The sequence below is a fragment of the Micrasema longulum genome, unplaced genomic scaffold, assembly GCF_059751315.1.
Source record: "Micrasema longulum isolate JH-2025_06_02 unplaced genomic scaffold, ASM5975131v1 h1tg000316l, whole genome shotgun sequence".
NCBI classification, from domain to species: Eukaryota; Metazoa; Arthropoda; class Insecta; order Trichoptera; family Brachycentridae; genus Micrasema; species Micrasema longulum.
This window is the reverse complement of record NW_028277520.1, coordinates 263,717-281,192: the sequence shown is the minus strand read 5'-3', so window position 1 is coordinate 281,192 and position 17,476 is coordinate 263,717. Positions and strand designations below refer to the sequence as shown.

General features: G+C 31.2%; 1 protein-coding gene across 5 annotated transcripts in view; it reads right to left on the bottom strand.

The window, feature by feature from the left end:
* Positions 1–10,044: 10,044 nt before the first annotated feature.
* Positions 10,045–17,476, bottom strand: part of Hrb27C (Heterogeneous nuclear ribonucleoprotein at 27C) — a 32,532-nt gene continuing 25,100 nt past the window's right edge. For 3 of the 5 annotated variants that reach the window (XM_088224885.1, XM_088224887.1, XM_088224889.1), the window contains one exon: positions 10,045–10,890. In XM_088224885.1, coding sequence (XP_088081011.1) covers positions 10,792–10,890 — 99 coding nt within the window. In that variant the 3' untranslated portion in view covers positions 10,045–10,791. Of the gene's footprint in view, positions 10,908–17,476 lie in introns of all 5 variants that reach the window. The other 2 variants (XM_088224888.1, XR_015822066.1) reach the window with 2 other exon arrangements.

The window sequence follows — 17,476 nt, the reverse complement described above, 5'->3', positions numbered from 1 at the left end:
TATCTGGGCAGAAAGCTCCCTTACATCCACAGTCATAAAATCCTGGCAGATGAACTAATTATCTACCTATTTATTAAATAAATTTGATTGTATTTATGATTGAAACAATATATCAGTTAACAGAAACGAAATCACACACTTCCTGTGTTTTAACAATAATTTATCAAAACATTCAATTGACTATTTACAAACTGCTGATACCAGTGGATATAAAATCGCTGAGAAACACGGAATTAGTACACGACCTCAAAATCTCATCAGGGAGTAAATTGAACACTGAACAATATAAAAGTGATAGCATCCTCAGTTACAAAATGCAGTTAATGCAGTGAGTTCCATCATTTAATCAGATAGTTACAGGTTACTAAATATCATAAAACGTAAGCGTAGTTCTCTCTCTGTTACTCTATTTTTTCAACAATTAATAAATACACTTCAACGCTCAACATCGTTCTCTTCTGTCAATCTCCAACTGGGTAGAACCTTCCATACATCCACATTCATATAATCCTAAAGATGTACTAATTGTCTACTAATTCAATAAATTGGATTGGATTGTAAACAATATTGATATATTACAGAAACAATAGAACTGATGTTCTGTTGTTCATAGTTGCGATGTAATTAAGGCATTTTCTCATCAAACGCGACTGCATTTTTTCTGCGTACCGCCAGATCTTGACAAAAGTTCGTTAGAGAATAAAGACAAGAAATAAATGCCAACTGCTACGTAATTGTAACATGCATATTTAATGATACGTCATTGGTTAAACGAATTTTTTATCCCATTCGAAGAGTTAGTTGCACTAAAAAGAGATGCGTTAAAAATAATTAAATATTTAAATAATACGGCGGAACTCCGTTTATCTGAACTCCACTTATCCAAATTGCCAAATATCCAGATCGTTATCAGGAAATAAAAATAAAGGAAAAGCTTTTAATTTTAATTTAATTGAGCACGTAACTTTGCTGGACATTTTTAAGTAAGTTTTTTATGTGATTCCAATTTGCTGTATCATTTCGAAAGAAATAAAAGCTGGCGCTCATTAATCCGGATAGTTAAAGTTCAACTGTTGTTAGGTTTTTGTCGAAATGGGCTGAGTTTTATCTTACACTTTTCATGTAACCCATTTTGTTCACTTTACCAAAAACTCAACAATAATTATTTGACTTTACAATTTATTTAACTCTATCTTTTTGGTGCAACTCTGGCTTAGGACCGGTTGCACCTCAAAAAGTTAAGATTGACAAATAAGTTAAATAATAATTGTTGGGTATTTGTCAAAATGGGAGAAATTAATTATTTTATCTTACTTTTATCAAGCAACCCATTTTGACCATTTTGTCAAAATCTCGACAGTTATTTTAATTTTAACATATTTTTTCGTACAACTGGCCTTAATACCCTTAGAAAGAAAAAAAATACGTTTGTCATATTTATTCATCACCTTTATGTAGGAATTATTGAGAATGTGAAAATCGGACCTGTCATTGGCTGGCTAGCTGACAATATGTAACATTTACCACTTTACCTAATGTTTGTGATTTCCACGTCCCCACAATTTTCAGAAGTTGTAGATATCAAAGCGTCCTTTCATGTTATTCCAAATTTCCTCATTAGCGACATCGTCTGACCTTTTTGTGAAAATACAGAATTAAGTTATTAATGTACCAGCAATGTATGAATAAATTAATTTTTCATTGCATTATATTATTTTTATTCAGAAATATTAAAGTAGTCTTAAAATTTTTATATCATTGATTGTGCCAATATTATATAAAAAAATTAAGTCAATAATTATTTTTTACTTGTAGCTATTTATAACTTATGCAATGTACATAATATTTAATCCTACATGTTTTATTAAATTATAAATTACTGTATACAGGTATCAAATAATGTGTATAGTATTACTATGAAAATATCCAAATATATTTATAAAATATTATATTATTCAAACATAAGCTTAGCTGTGTCAATTCATAATCAAAGAATCTGTGAATTAGTTAGAGAAATGGAAGAAAATGGAGGTCCAATTTTAATAAGAAAGTAAAAAGAACAATGTGATGAACTTCACATAAATCATTTTGTAAATGTCATAAAAAGGTGATTGATATGTGTAAGGTATGAAATTCTGAAGAAAGAGGGATTAATTAATATATATACACTAGAACCTCTTTTTACACAGGGTATACATTCCACGCAGTACTGTGTAAAAAAAAAGGGTCAGGGTGCTAACAGAGGATCACCATTTTTTCGGAGGGCTGTAATTTTGTAATGGTTTAAACTCGAAAGCCAAAATTTGCTCATCATCATTCCATTTCCGCAGCTAATGGTGCATAGGGCACTGGATTGGTACACCAATCGCAGCATTGTTATTATTTGTATGGATAACTCATATAGCGCCATTTTCGTAATATAATACCTCAAGGGCGCTTTACATAGGATTCTATAGATAAACAAATCTAATTGAAGCTTTTAAATTTGTAATTTAATTAAAACAATTCATTTTGTTGTCACATGCTACGGATTTATTCACATGATTTAGAGAACAAGTGGATTTTAAGTTTTTTCCGAAACATCATTTCAGAAAACATCCTTTGCTGGGAGAGCATTCCATGGCATAGGGCCTGCGACCGCAAATGCGCATCCACTAAATTTAGTGCGCTGTTTGCGTAGAGGTATAATAACTTTTCCTCTCGCCGTAGACGTAGCTGATCTAAGCGTGAGACGCCTGTCAGCTAGTTCATCTGGAATGCATAGTTCCCTTAGATATTCTGGAGCAGAGTTGTGCAGTGATTTATACATAAGCCAACAGAGTTAGTACCCGAAGTAGTAGAGTGATATGACAGAACTTAGAGATTCCAAAAATAAGTCTCGCTGCAGCATTTAATACAGACTATAGGCGAGTCATTTTGTTCATTGGTAGACCTGCATAGATACCATTACAATAATCGACTCTAGACACTACAAACGCATTTATTAATTGACGGGCGGCATCAACCGGCAAATTTTTGCGTATCCATTTAATTTGTCTCAGCTGGTAGAAGCATGAACTTATCGTTCTACTAATTTGAGCGTCAAGAGAAAGGTCAGAATTAAGTAAAACTCCCAGTAGTTTCTCTCAATCTTGTTACATGAAGGTAAGGTGATCAGTCTTACGCTTCAAGTACCAGTCCAGGGACTATGAAATATTCTAGTGTGAAAACACCCTTTTAAATAAATATTTCATATCAACCGTGTCGGGAATCGAACCCGAGGCCTCTTGCATGGTAGGCAAACGCGCTGACCATTACAGCACGAGAACGCACCCGGCCGACTATTTCTGACAGTTTGCCCTATGAGACCTTCTTAGTGTTAACAGGACGTAATGATAGTGCTGTACTTTTACGCGCAGGGTACTTTGATCCACCATACCTACCTGGGCTGGTATTCCGAATGCGTTTTACAACGCGCTATAATGCGTATTTAGTACGTAAAAACGCGCTATACCGCGCTATAATTTCGTTTGGAATACCAGCCCTGAGGTGATATTCTGAACGCAAAAGCGCAAGCAGAAACACATGTTTAACGCGTATCTACGTACTAAATATTTGCTAACAAAGCGATGTCTTCGTGCGTAAACCCGTTCAGAATACCAGCCTAGAGCCACGTCAGCACCTTGACCCCGTACTAAAAAAAGTACAATGGTGAATAGATTTTCTTATATATATAAAATCATTTCGGAATTTCAAAAAAACAATTGTTTACTATTTATTGTGCCTTAATTTTATTTAAAAATTTAACATAACAAAATACGCTAAGGACAATTCCTGTAACAAAAATTTCCTTTCCTTTGCGTTTACCTCTCTGCACCTAGTAAGCAAAAGGGCGATGTAGGAAATCCCTGAAATTAATGGTACAATTAATATATTTTTTTACTGTATTCTTTCAAAACCGGGTAAAATGTGGTTCAGGTGTAATTATATTATTACAGCCTTTGTTTCTGCCAGCTTACTAGAGAAAGGGGATGATTAGATATAAATATTAAAGAACTTTTTAAACTGAAAATAAAGGATAGCTTGATATGATAGTATGGATTACAGATATTTTTCACTATTTTGCTTAGTAATTTTTTTATTGAAGTAATCTTAAGATTGTATATTTAAAAATATCAACCTGGTGTCAATTAAAACAATTAGACTTAGTTTTAAGTCTTAAAATTATCTTATGATAGTAAATTTGAAATTATTTAAGGATTTAACTAAAGGCACAAACATGTTTTGAAATATGTATGTATAAAGGTAAAAATCTCACTTGTTCATTTATAATATACCTGTACCTATGTGATTTGTAGCGCTGTAAGGAATTTATATAATATTTAACATTAAAAGACATGCCCATTTTTTGCTACGGTGAATATCCGCTGTACTCTTTGTGAATTATTGAACAGATTTTCTTTATTAATCCAACGAGTCCACTTAATCTTTTGCATGACAACTTAGAAGTCATAATATGTAATATACGAGGTACCTTTATCCAGAAAGTGTGTTATGTTTGTATTTCTTGCCATCGCAGTGCTGCGATCTTAGTTTCGCGAATGCGTGGTACTTACTCTGACCTATTGACGCCATTATGAGTTAGCCGACTGTTGTGTATGCTTCGGGGTGCTTGTTTGAAATGCTGAATAAAATTGAAAATCCCACCACTTATGAGATTGAGTCTGTGATTCGTTTCCTTGATGCAAAGAATATTAAACCAATCTACGATTATGATCAACAGATCTGGTAAGGAGATAGGTGAGACGGTTGAATGAAGGTCGTAATAATGTGCAGACGACGAACGAAGAGGGCAGCGCCCTTTTATGAAGAAGGTATAGAAAAGCTTATGCCGCGCTATGACTAGAGCCTATTAAATGGTGGGAGTTATGTAGAAAAATAAGGTTTAAAGATTTTTTTAGTGTTTTTTTTTTTAAGATGTACTTGTTTTTATTTAAATTTGTTGCAACACAGAGGGAAAACATTTTTGAGAAGGGAATATGGAAGTCTAGGCATTTACAGGGCTTATAACCTGTCATTGGCTGGTTTAAGTGGCCACTTTACACACTGTGTCACATTCACAATTCTGCCTATGTTTGAACATCCACATTTCCTCAACTCGTCCATCTGTTAACAAAAAGTAAAAGAACTGATCATGTGAGTGAGACTCATCCGGCTGAACCAATTCACCTACTAGGCAACGCCTGAAAACAATTTTCCATTTTTTTTTTATTCAATTATTTTATTTATTTATTCATTCATTTAAAATTCATCATTCCTTTCCACATCTTATGGTGCATAGGGCACTGCATTGGGAAAACCAATCGCAGCGTATCTTGATCATTTTTGTTGCATGCAGGTAAGAAAATCAGTCTTACGCTTCAGGTGCCAGTCCAGGGACTCTGAAATATTCTAGCGTAAGAACGCCTTTTTAAATAAACATTTCATGTCACCCATGTCGGGAATCGAACCCGAGACCTCTTGCGTGGTAGGCAAATGCGCTGACCACTACACCGCGAGGCCAACAAGGCCGACATTTAAAATTAGACGTGTTTAAATATCAATGAACTTATTAAGGCTTTTTAGGATGTGCCCGTGTCAAGCCATAATAATTAACAATAAAAAATACATAGTAAAATTAATTAGATTAAATTATAATGACATGTGATGCAATAGAACAATCCAGAAAAACAAGGAATAAGTAATTAATAATAAAATTCAAAAGAATATAATGTAAAAAAGATAATCAGACATAAATACTGTAATATAAAATATACTAATTTAGATTCATACATAATCAAATATACAAAATAATAGTATCATTGAAATCAATAGAAAAATAATATTTATATATAAACACATAATTGAAATGATAATTAAGATACGGCCTCTAGAAACTCACACTTTACTATAGTAAGAAATAGGAGTAACAATATGCCAAATAAGAGTACCAAATTAAATAACACAAAAATACATAATGAAAAAACATAAAAATATCTAATAATAGTAGGTCCAAATGCTGAGATGTTGAAACAAATTTAAATATGAACAACTCCATAGGGAGGAAATCCAGCCAGTCTGCAAGCATTTGGACATACTCAAAACATTGTTGTACTTGTTTTCATTAACCTATCAAATAGAACATACTTTCTGGATAAACCTCGCACGTATCCCTTTTTGGCATTATTTTTATTCTTTTTAAATGTTAAGTTGTGACCGTTATTTTCCAAATTTAAAAATGAACACCAAAAGTATAAAATGACGAAGGCGTCATTCTAAAGAAAAATTTCTGCACTACAAAATATTGCGTTTGCTTTTACATCACTTTATTTTACTACAAGCCTTCAAAATGGAGTGTCAAGTAGACAAAAGTGAGCATTCTTGACACCGAGTTCTGTTTGAGTTCAATCGAGGGAATAAATCTGCCAAAGCTGCTCGTGATATTTGAGCAGTGTACGGTAAAGATGCTATGAATATTGACTAATTTGTTATAATTGTTTTTTGTTGTGTCGTCATTTGGAAAAAACGGACACAACTTATGTTAACATCCAATACTTCGTCTTTGCATAGGCCTATTTCATTGCCATATATTTATTTTTTAAATTATTATTGTTGTGTTTCTGATCCAATATAATATTTGTGATGATATACTCATGTGTCTGTGTCAACTAATCGCTCGTCCCAATCCAACACAGGACTTTTAGTCCTATGGAGTTGGGACTTAGGTCTCAAATAATGTGTAATAAACTACCTTTAAGTAAATAAATCAATGCAATTTTCAAATTTGATATTCACAGAAAAGGAAGGGCTAAAAATACTGCTTTTTGTATTATCCAATTAATTGTTAGAATTTAGAAGTGTTTAATAATGATTATGACTAAGCATTTAGGGAAGCCGCAAAATGCTCTATGGCACTTATGGATTGTATTTAATTATAAATATTATTATGAGGGGAATCGATGCGTTTCGGTGATATGTAAGACAAAGATTTAAATCTGTGTACATTTTTTAATTTAGCAAATGCACGTTTAGAATGTAATTTTTACTATTAATCTTTATGATACACATTCCATTTTCCACGCTCTTGGGCGACATAAACAAGATATCGATGGCATGCTTATGCATAAAACAATATTAAACATTTGTCAATAACGTTGCTAATACGTAGTTCGGTTTCGAGATTACTACCACATCATCGGGACTTGTGGACTTAGAATTACTGGAGCCACTTATATGTTACTTTACTTTAAAAGGAAAATGAAAGATAGAAAAGGTAGATAATATGAATCGTAACAAGAATATTGGAATAAAGGGCTTGAAGTTATTATTTTTTTGTTTTCTTTCAATATTTTGTAATATACGAGTACTCAAGTTCCGATGATGAGATAGTAACCTCGAAACCGGTCAGCGCACAATTGTATATTAATGTGGTGTATATAAATAAATGTAAAATGTTTTTGATATTAAAAAAGATAATATTTTGAATGTCCAATTTTTGTAGATAGGTAGTGGATTTAACGCTCGAGAAGATTTATTAACACAAAAAAGATATCAATTATTTTTATGAGAAGGGCCAATAAATTATTATGTACAAAGGTTTCAAATGAGCGAAATGTAATTTTTTTTTTAATGTGTCTCCAAAGTTGATAATTTATTTAGTGGCATAAACATTGGCTGCTATCAGTGCTCAAAGGTGTTAAAAACTTTGTAAAATAACACAAAAATATTTTTTTATGTCACCACCATTCATTTTGTCATGTGTTTTAAAATCTTAATTAAATTGTGTATCCATATTCTTTAATAAGGTGTAGAAATAGGAAAATAATTTCTGTACCTTAAAGGATGAACCACGGGAGTAACATTGAACGAAATGTGTGATTTCCAAAACATCATAACTTTTTGACCAAATTATATAACTTTAATCTATAAAGAACGTTCAATGTAAAATAATAATTATTTTGAAAATAATAGTACATATTATAATCGCATTTCTGATGACTGACAACTGATGTTTTTTTGCATTAAAACAAAGTTGACTTCAGATTTTTATTTCAACTTAAAAAAGCATTTTTACAATGAAAGTGGACTTATGTATTTTATTTACATATAAAATAGCGTATTGCGATAATTTCTGCATTTTTAACTGCTTTATCCTCTAAGGTACAGATTTCATTTAATTGCTAGTTATATTATCTGTAAAAAAAAATAATCTATGTAGTTACTTGTAATGGGTGGATAACGGTTTGACCCTCTGAATGGCAAATTCCTCACGTCCATCTTGATGATGCCGCATAAAACATATAATTGTGATGTTTGTTTTATCGCTTGGTGGAAAGATAAAAAAGGGTTTTTATGAAAATTTTTCAAACATTTATTAATTATACATTGTTTACAAATAGTCACTTTTATAAATGTTAACTTTCTTGCTCAATTTATTTTAATTATAAAAGAAAAACGTTTTATCAACTAGCATAAGGGGGTTCACAACTTTCTTAACATAAAACATTTATAATTATTCATTATAAAAATTAACATTAATTTTACATTACGAGAAAAGGATTAAGTAAACATTTCACAATATTATCAGTATTCGTTTTTTAACAATAGTTATTATTTTACAACTATTTTTTTTAATTGAAAAACGTGTTGGTTTAACAACATATGTTAATATGTGGAATGTAAATATTAATAATAAATCCACAGTGTTTCAAAATATCATGTTTCATTCGTGTCCTCAAAAATATTAGAAAAAATAAAAATAGATTGTTTTTAAAAACGTAAATGAAATTTTAACATATCACCAGCCTATTATGAACTAGCCTAAACTAAACACATTAAGGCCTAATTGAATTCGTTATACATAAAAAAGTCGTATGAAAATATCATGTATAAAATTCAAATTTTAAAACATCTTAATCTAATTGTAATAACTTTTAAAGACGGGAGTGATTGATTTTGGAAAAAACAGGAAACATTCAAATACGTGTCGAGAAACACTTGGCCAAATATTATTAGGAGAGATATTTTAAGATTTTAGTCATGAATTTTGTCCAAAATATTATAAAATAAATAAATGTCATCTGAATGTTTAACTATTCTATATTATATATGTATGTGCTAATATGATATTACTGCTCGGATAATTCACATGCATATAAACTTCTGTTATCGGTAGCTTTTTCTTTATAAAACAATAAAACTATCTATCAGGAATGTCCAAATTTTGGTGATATTTATACTAATACAATAGAGTATGTATGAAAAAGTTACCTGCTGAATCAGAATCATATTATCAGTTTGTACAATATTAAAATGTTATTTTGGCATACTGCTAAATTATCAAGAGAATTTATGTCATTTTCATATTTAACAATCATAATATGATTATGTAATTACTGTTTAAAGATATAACTAAATTGAAAAATAAAATTTAAGATATTTAGTTTACTTGAAATCAAAATAGTAATATTGTGTATTTTAAATCCGCAGCTGCACATTTTGTATATTTAATAACATTTTGTAAAACAAAACATATTAGTGGTTTCTAAAATACCTTCATTTACTGAATACCTTCGAGTACTCTCGTACTCATTAATTACCTACTGGTTAAATGATAAAATATTCATACTTACATTTTCGAGATAAACCTATGTCAAAATGTGATCAGAATTCAAAGTAAAATAAAATCCTCTTGTTTTGGATTGGGCAAGATTATTTCATTTTACCAGATCATGTGTTTTATTTAAGTTTAATGCTTTAATAGTAACCATTCCATAATAATTAATGCAATTTTTTTTATTAACGTCAACACATGATTGATAATTAAAAAGCCTTAATTGAAAAATTTCAATTAGGACATTATTATTCCAAACTTTAAAATACTTACAAACTTAGTGATAAATTTTAAAGATCATTTAAAAATATATAATATACTACTAGGTTTTTATACATAGTTCTGAAAACATTTAAAATTATAATAATTATTGTATCTTAGTATAAAAAATAATTAATCAAACGTTCGACGGATTTATTGATTCATAGCATGTTTCCAAAAATATATTTGTCTGAATAAATTTAAATAAAACATGACAATAGTTTTATTTTAACTCTAGAATGAAACATAATAATTCATAATAACAAAAGATGGTATGTTTGAAAATCACACACAAAGTATTTATACGCTATGAGGAAACAATTAATTACAAAACATTTATATTTTCTTTCATGCAATAATATTTTTTCTAGCCAGAAAAAAACTAACAAAAACGAGGAAAAAAACAAAGAATTTACAAAAATTATTAATTTTTAAACTTTTCAAAATATAGAAAATTTTACTGCAACCTTTACTCGTCATTACTCATCACCCATCACAGAGCAACTGGATTCCCTAAAACAGTCATTCAAACTCCATTTACTGATTTTTTTTCAAAGTTTCACAGCGATAAATTCAACATTTACACAAAACTAACAACAAACATTAGAAATTTACAATACTAGTATGTAGAACGTGGATCTATTCGAACCATTACACGAACAAATTCTCTCCCGAGAAAATGCAGATCGATAAATTATGCATAAATACAGGATGTTATTTCACTTTAACATTATGATTGTAATTTTTTATTTTACTGCGTGATTTATTTTTGTAGCTGTTCCGACATATTTTGTAGCTCGTAGATCTGTCAGAGTGTAAAATAAAAAACCCGGTGCTGATTCACTAAATGCTGGTGTTTGGATGTTTAGAGTCTTAACGGCGGTACGGATGAAAAGAGGCTACTTGAGCAGATGGATTGACTTGGTATCTCTTAGCTGTTCGCTGATATGATCCATCTCCTGATCCCCCATTGTACTCATCATCTGCTGCATCGGAATCTGAAATTCAAAGGCATCTAATTTAAATATTAAGAATACAAGTTTTAGCGAAATGAGTGAAAAATATGTCTGGTTTGTGGTTCGTAAAATCTTTGACGCATCTTGTATCCGTCCTGGCACAGTTTACTATTTATTTGGGAAGGAGAGAACAAGCAGTTTTGATTTTTTTTACACCACAAAAGGCCAGCAGGCCCAATTAAAATGGTGAATTACAGCACAGGAAACCCGGGCTTGAGAAAAGTCACATTGTAATTTGCGTGTTCTCGCCGGGAATCGAACCCTGAATGAAGTCGTGTGTCTTAGCGATTACCCAGCGGAATAATATGAATAACACATAACACAAAAAACAAAAACAGTAGACATTAACTGTTCTTAAATTAATGGCATCAAAAAATATAAAATATTAAAACCAAACAAAATAACAATACAGAAAGGACGACTTCAGCATCTGTGATATATTCCGCCGGAATGAAAAAAACTAAACCATCCACCAATTTTTCACCCAACATGTAAACAGCTTAATAATCTGTAAACAGCTTAATAATCTGTAAACAGCTTAATAATCTGTAAACAGCTTAATAATCTGTAAACTCTTAACCCGCTGTTCAATATTTCAGAAAGTAAGACAAAAAGATACCAAAAATGTTTACGCGGTAACCAGCCATCCCCAAATTCAACGAAACTCTGCTAGACTCAATAATACGCCATACTGGTTTAATTTTCTTAATAATACAAAATACTGATAAAGTATTTATTTTACTCTAAATTTTTATCATTATTGTAATTACTATATTAATTTTAAGTGAGCAGCTCGAAGCTGATATGCTTAAATCTATTTCAAGGAAAGTTAGTTGTTGGCGCACTTTAACTTTTCCCAAACAAATCTAGTCCATTTTTAAACCCATTGAGACTACACATTGAGATCAGCTCTTGTGGCAGCTTATTCCAACCATCAACAACCCTATTGCTCAGGAAATGCTTCCGTGGATTTAGATTGAATTTAATTTTCTCCAGCCTGAGACTGTGGCCTCGAAGACAAGCATCTTGTTTAAGCTTGAACATGGTATCTATTTATAGTACTTAGATCTAAATTTGTTGCAACACAGAGAGAAGCGAAGGGAATATGGAAGTCTAGGCATTTACAGGGCTTACGACCTAGCTGGTTCAAGTGGCAACTTTACACACTGTGTAACATTCACCATTCCGCCCAAGTTTAAACATCCATATTTCCTCAACTTCTTCATCTGTCGACTTTTCTCACCCACAAGATAAAGGTTTCCGCTCTTTTACTTCGCAAAAGTCAACAGATGGAAGAGTTGAGGAAATGTGGATGTTTGTTTAAACATTGAATAATAGGCAGAATGATGAATGTTACACTGTATGTAAAGTGGCCACTTAAACCAGCCAATAACAGGTCATAAGCCCTGTAAATGCCTAGACTTCCATATTCCCTTCTCAAAAATGTTTTCCCTCTCTGTTACAACAAATTTAGAACTAAATAACTCCCTAGGGAGAAAATCCAGACTGTCTGCAAACATTTGGACACACTCAAAACATTGTTATAGTTATTTTTAATTCAATACACTGCTATACACAAAAACCTGAACTTGAACAGAATAGAATTTAATGATCATTAATTGGAATAATTTTATTATTAATAATCTTATAAATGCCTAGACTTCCTTATTTCCTTCTCCATCTCTGTTGACATACTCATATAACAATAAATTGTAAGAATAATTAAGGAGATAAAGCTGTGTTTTTCCACTGACAACTTTACAGCTATGGATTAATTTTCTACTCAAATTATTAAATGGGCTTAAGGTGAAAAAAAGGTTACATATTGGAATGGTATCTACGCAGGTCTACCAATGAATACAATGACTCCTTTACAGACTGTATTAAATGCCGCAGCGAGACTTATTTTTGGAATCTCTAAGTTCAGTCATATCACTCTACTACTTTAAGAATTACACAGGCTACATTTTTCACAGAGGATGGAATACAAACTCTGTTGGCTTATGTATAAGTCACTGCACAACTCTGCTCCGGAATATCTAAGGTAACTATGCATTCCAGATGAACTAACCGACAGACGTCGCAGGCCCTATGGCATGAAATGCTCTCCCAGCAAAAGTGCGAAACTGCGAGAGAAATGTTTCGGAAAAAACTTAAAACCCACTAGTTCTCTTAATCCTTTGAATAAATCTGTAGCATGTGATGCAAATATAATATTAGATTTATTTATTTAAAGAATCATTTTGTAAAGCGCCTTTGAGGTATTTTATTATGAAAATGGCACTAAATAAGTTATCTATAACAAAAATAATATAGACAGTTTGTAGGATACTTAAAAGATTCAGCATAAAACATAAACTTCCCGTTATTAAAAAGCAGGATTTCATTTTATGTACCTTTTTAATTTCAGTCGTTTATTTTTTTTATCTAAACAGAATATCCTTTAAATTATATATTTAATGAGGAGTACCTATAGGTTATGGAAATGAAGGAAATGAGAAATAAAGATGACATAATGATGACATAATTCTAATATAAATATTTACTAAGAGAGTGATGGATATTCTTCAGGTTTCTATATGTTTCATAAGTTTTCCTAGTTCAGTATTTTCGTAGTAAAAATAGATGGCGACCTTTACCCTCAGAGTTCAACTTTTGCCTCGCTTGGGGGGTCACAGTCACGAGCAATGCTAAAGTTAGATAATATTGGCATACTGGGGGAGACACAGATAGACAGATCTTAAAAAAACCTGGTGCTCTCTCTTCCTTTAACCTTACTTATGCCCGTGACCCACAGGTTGAAAAACACTGACCTGGTTATTAAAACTCTCGCTAAATCAGTGAATTTTTTGTGTATGACATCGAGAACAAAATTCACTAATTTTTCAATGTCCATTTTTAAGCTAGCGATGCCGTAAATTTTACAGGCAATTGCTCGAGATGGTTCATGCACTGCTGTTTTGTGTTATATAGAACTACGCAGTTTTAGGTATAATCATCGTAACTAACGCTAGATAAAATACTTAGCTGAAAAAATATAAAACGTTGAATGGGGTTAAGATTAATGCTGTAATTAACCAAGTATTAAAATCGAACAGGTTTCATAATAAGGTTCCAGCTTGATTCCAAGAGGTTCCAAGAGATGTACTGAGATAGTGGTTCAATTCTTAGCTGAATTTTCAATAAAATCGAATAAGTTGTAGAAAAATTCACATAGATGTCAATAGAAAAAAAAACAACACCGGAACCTCTTTTTACAGGGTTCAAAATTAAATAAAAAATTAAACACGGTACAAGAATTAAATAAAAAATATTTTAACATTGACTTAACAATGCACAACAGTATTATTAATTTATTTTTATTTTTTATTTATTCGTTATTTTCCCATTATAAACAATGATTAATAATAAAAATAATTTGACCGTTACCAGTGCCAAGGACACTTAACAATATTTTTATTATTTTATTTTTACATGTGAGAATATACAAGGAAGAATTAATAAACAGAGATATATAACAAAATGTTCAGACAATTTTAAACTCTACATATTTATGTTTATATTTAATTTATGTATAGCTATATTATCTTTGATGGGCGGACATAGAGTATAACTGCAAAAGTTTAACTTTTCAGGAGAGCAAAAACCATTATGAACCCAATTATTTAGCTACAAAACTCAAATTTCGCAAAATGGGTTATTATTTACAAATGATTTCATCAGTGTAACCACAATCAAATAATGTACAAATAACATAAATATTTTAAATATCGTCGGTCAGCGTGCATTACCGCCAATCTACTAAATCAACTTTTTCTAAGAGACAATAAGAACTGATTTTAAAATCAAATCTAACACATTATTTACTTAGATCCGCGATACTGTTCTTCTTCAGAAAGCTCACCTAGTATTGGTCCCACGCATATCGCATGATTAGGGAACATCCAATAAGAATATGAAGTATGAGTATCCCCTAATATGAAAATAACACTTCATCTAAAATTGTAAATTGACAGTAATGCACGCCGACTGATAATATACAACCTGAACCATAAAAGATAGGACAGAAATGAGTCTACTTATATTGCCGTCATAAGAAAGAAGGGCCCATCTAACATTTTTTTCAAAAATGAGTTAAATACATATATAAATGAAAAAATATGCATATACTAACATTACATCTATCTTCCTAAAATAACCACAACCCTATTATTTTCACTAATAAATGAGACTAAACTGCAAGAAGTCTTGAAGATTACTAAATATAAAAGGCTGTTCTGACTTAAATAATTATAAAAGACCGATTAAAATACTTATTTTTTCTTTTATTATGTTTTTAAAAGCATCTGAAATGAGTGTACATACTAGTTTTCAATTAAATTTAAGATCTGCTGGTGATTTCGAAGTTAATTGATTATTAGGTCGGCGTTACTAGTTTGAAAAGCAGTAAATGGCCAGTAACGTCTATTTTATTTAGTTGAGCAGAATCAATTGGCATATTAACACTAAAGAAGAAAAACGTTTACTTAATTACTAAATAAAAAGGGAGTTTCTAGCTAGAAACGTCTTTTCATTGCAGTATAACATATTTTCTTGTATTTTTTTACCAAAAAGAAGATGAAAATGTTAATTTTTAAATATATAGTGACAAATTTATTAAAATTAATACATATATTCCGTTAGGGCAAACCATAATACATACTGTCGCATAATAATATACGTAATTTTTGTAGTATTTTTTTACGTGGCGAATTTTTCAATCTCAAAGTTACAAAATATTTATTTTCTTCGTTTTTCGTTTTATATAGAAACGTCCTTCTTTCTTATGACGGCAGTATACTACAAGAACGAACTTATACTATTTGTACCACTCAATGAATGATACTTAGATTACTGAGACCATCTTGAACTATTTGTGCCGCTGAAAATATGACACAAATGCGCATTCTTGTTTTATTAAAACAAAAGTTTAATAGGCACAGAGTTGTTTATTTGTGTTTTGAGTAGTCGTATAAGTGTAGTGTTAATACAATTGATGCAGGTATACACAAGGAACATTTTCTCAAATAAATTGCAAAATACAGTTACACCCTTATGCCCACCAAAGATATGAGTGATAGTGAATAATCTTTGTTACAATTATTTTTTATTGTCATGTTATATTTTTTAAATAAAATTAAGGCACAATACATAGGGCCTTACTTACAAACTTGGTAGAAAGTTACGCCTAGGCATAGTGGTTAAATAAGGATAGGAATACCATGATTATTCTACCAAAATAAGAAGGATGGTATTCCCATCCTTATTCTACCACTATGCTTAGGCGTAACTTTATACCAAATTTAAAAGTAAGGCTCATAATAAACAAGTTCATTATTTTGAGATCTTGAACTGATTGTTCTTTTTAAGTATACTTTTTTTTGCTTTTTTTTACACCGTACCGCGTAGAGCATATTATACACTGTCTAAAAAGAGGTTCTGGTGTACATTCATCTCAATGCAAAATCATTCATATTTTGTATGAAAAGCATTTGCAATAAACTCTTGTCACAATGACGTGATTTTGTTTAAACTAATCATTTCTTCTTCTTTAATGGCAATATAGCCCATAACGAGCCTTGGCCTCCAGTCTACCGACCTTTCTCCTGCCTCCAAGGTGTAAATCTAAGACTTTTTGATACCCGTGATGGTTTCATTCTCTACGCAGGTCCGTCCAATCTGAACGTATTTAGTCTGATTTGTAGAGAGCTTTATAGATGTTATATAGCTAATTATTATCTCTAATTCTTCAGGTTTCTCCATAATTCACAAAACCCAGGATTTTACGCAGCACTCTCCTCTCAAAGATGTCCAGCATCTCGGCAGACTTTGCTGCTAGTGTCCACGCCTCACAACCATATGAATTCATTTCTGATGATAGTTTTGAACATGGCGCTTTTTGTCTTTCTATGGATACTTCTAGACTTAACACCAGTAGAATAGTGAATTCTTCGTTACCTGTCATTATTCTTTTTTTATCACTACACTATCGTTGTTGTTTTTAATAAATCCCAGTAGCTCAATCACAAATAACTATTGACGTGCTTAAAAACATGCTAAGCATTTAAGCGATCACAATGAACAATGACGAACATGCTTAAGTTATCGCAGTCCATAAGTCAACGCATATGTAATCTCTAAGTCAACGCTCACGTCGGTTTGTTTTTTGTTTTCCTCATAAATAAATACTGTTCATTGGCGAAGAATCGGCATTTACTACAAAATATAATACAAAATATTGCATTTGCAAAATAGTAAGGAGTATGTAATACTAAAAGGTGAAAATTAAATTACAATTACTAAGGCGACTGCTTTTCTTGACATTTGGTTTGCCAACCGCCGGTTAAATGCAATAAATACCATGATAAATAATAAATAAATAAAAATAGCAGTTTTGGAATATTTTCCATATTTACACTGGTGAAATTCAATTATGTGATTCAAGGATTATACGTCACAAAACGTAAATATTTTAGAGGTATTCACGGATGTTCCATTGTGATTGCGAATACGATAAACAACCATGGTG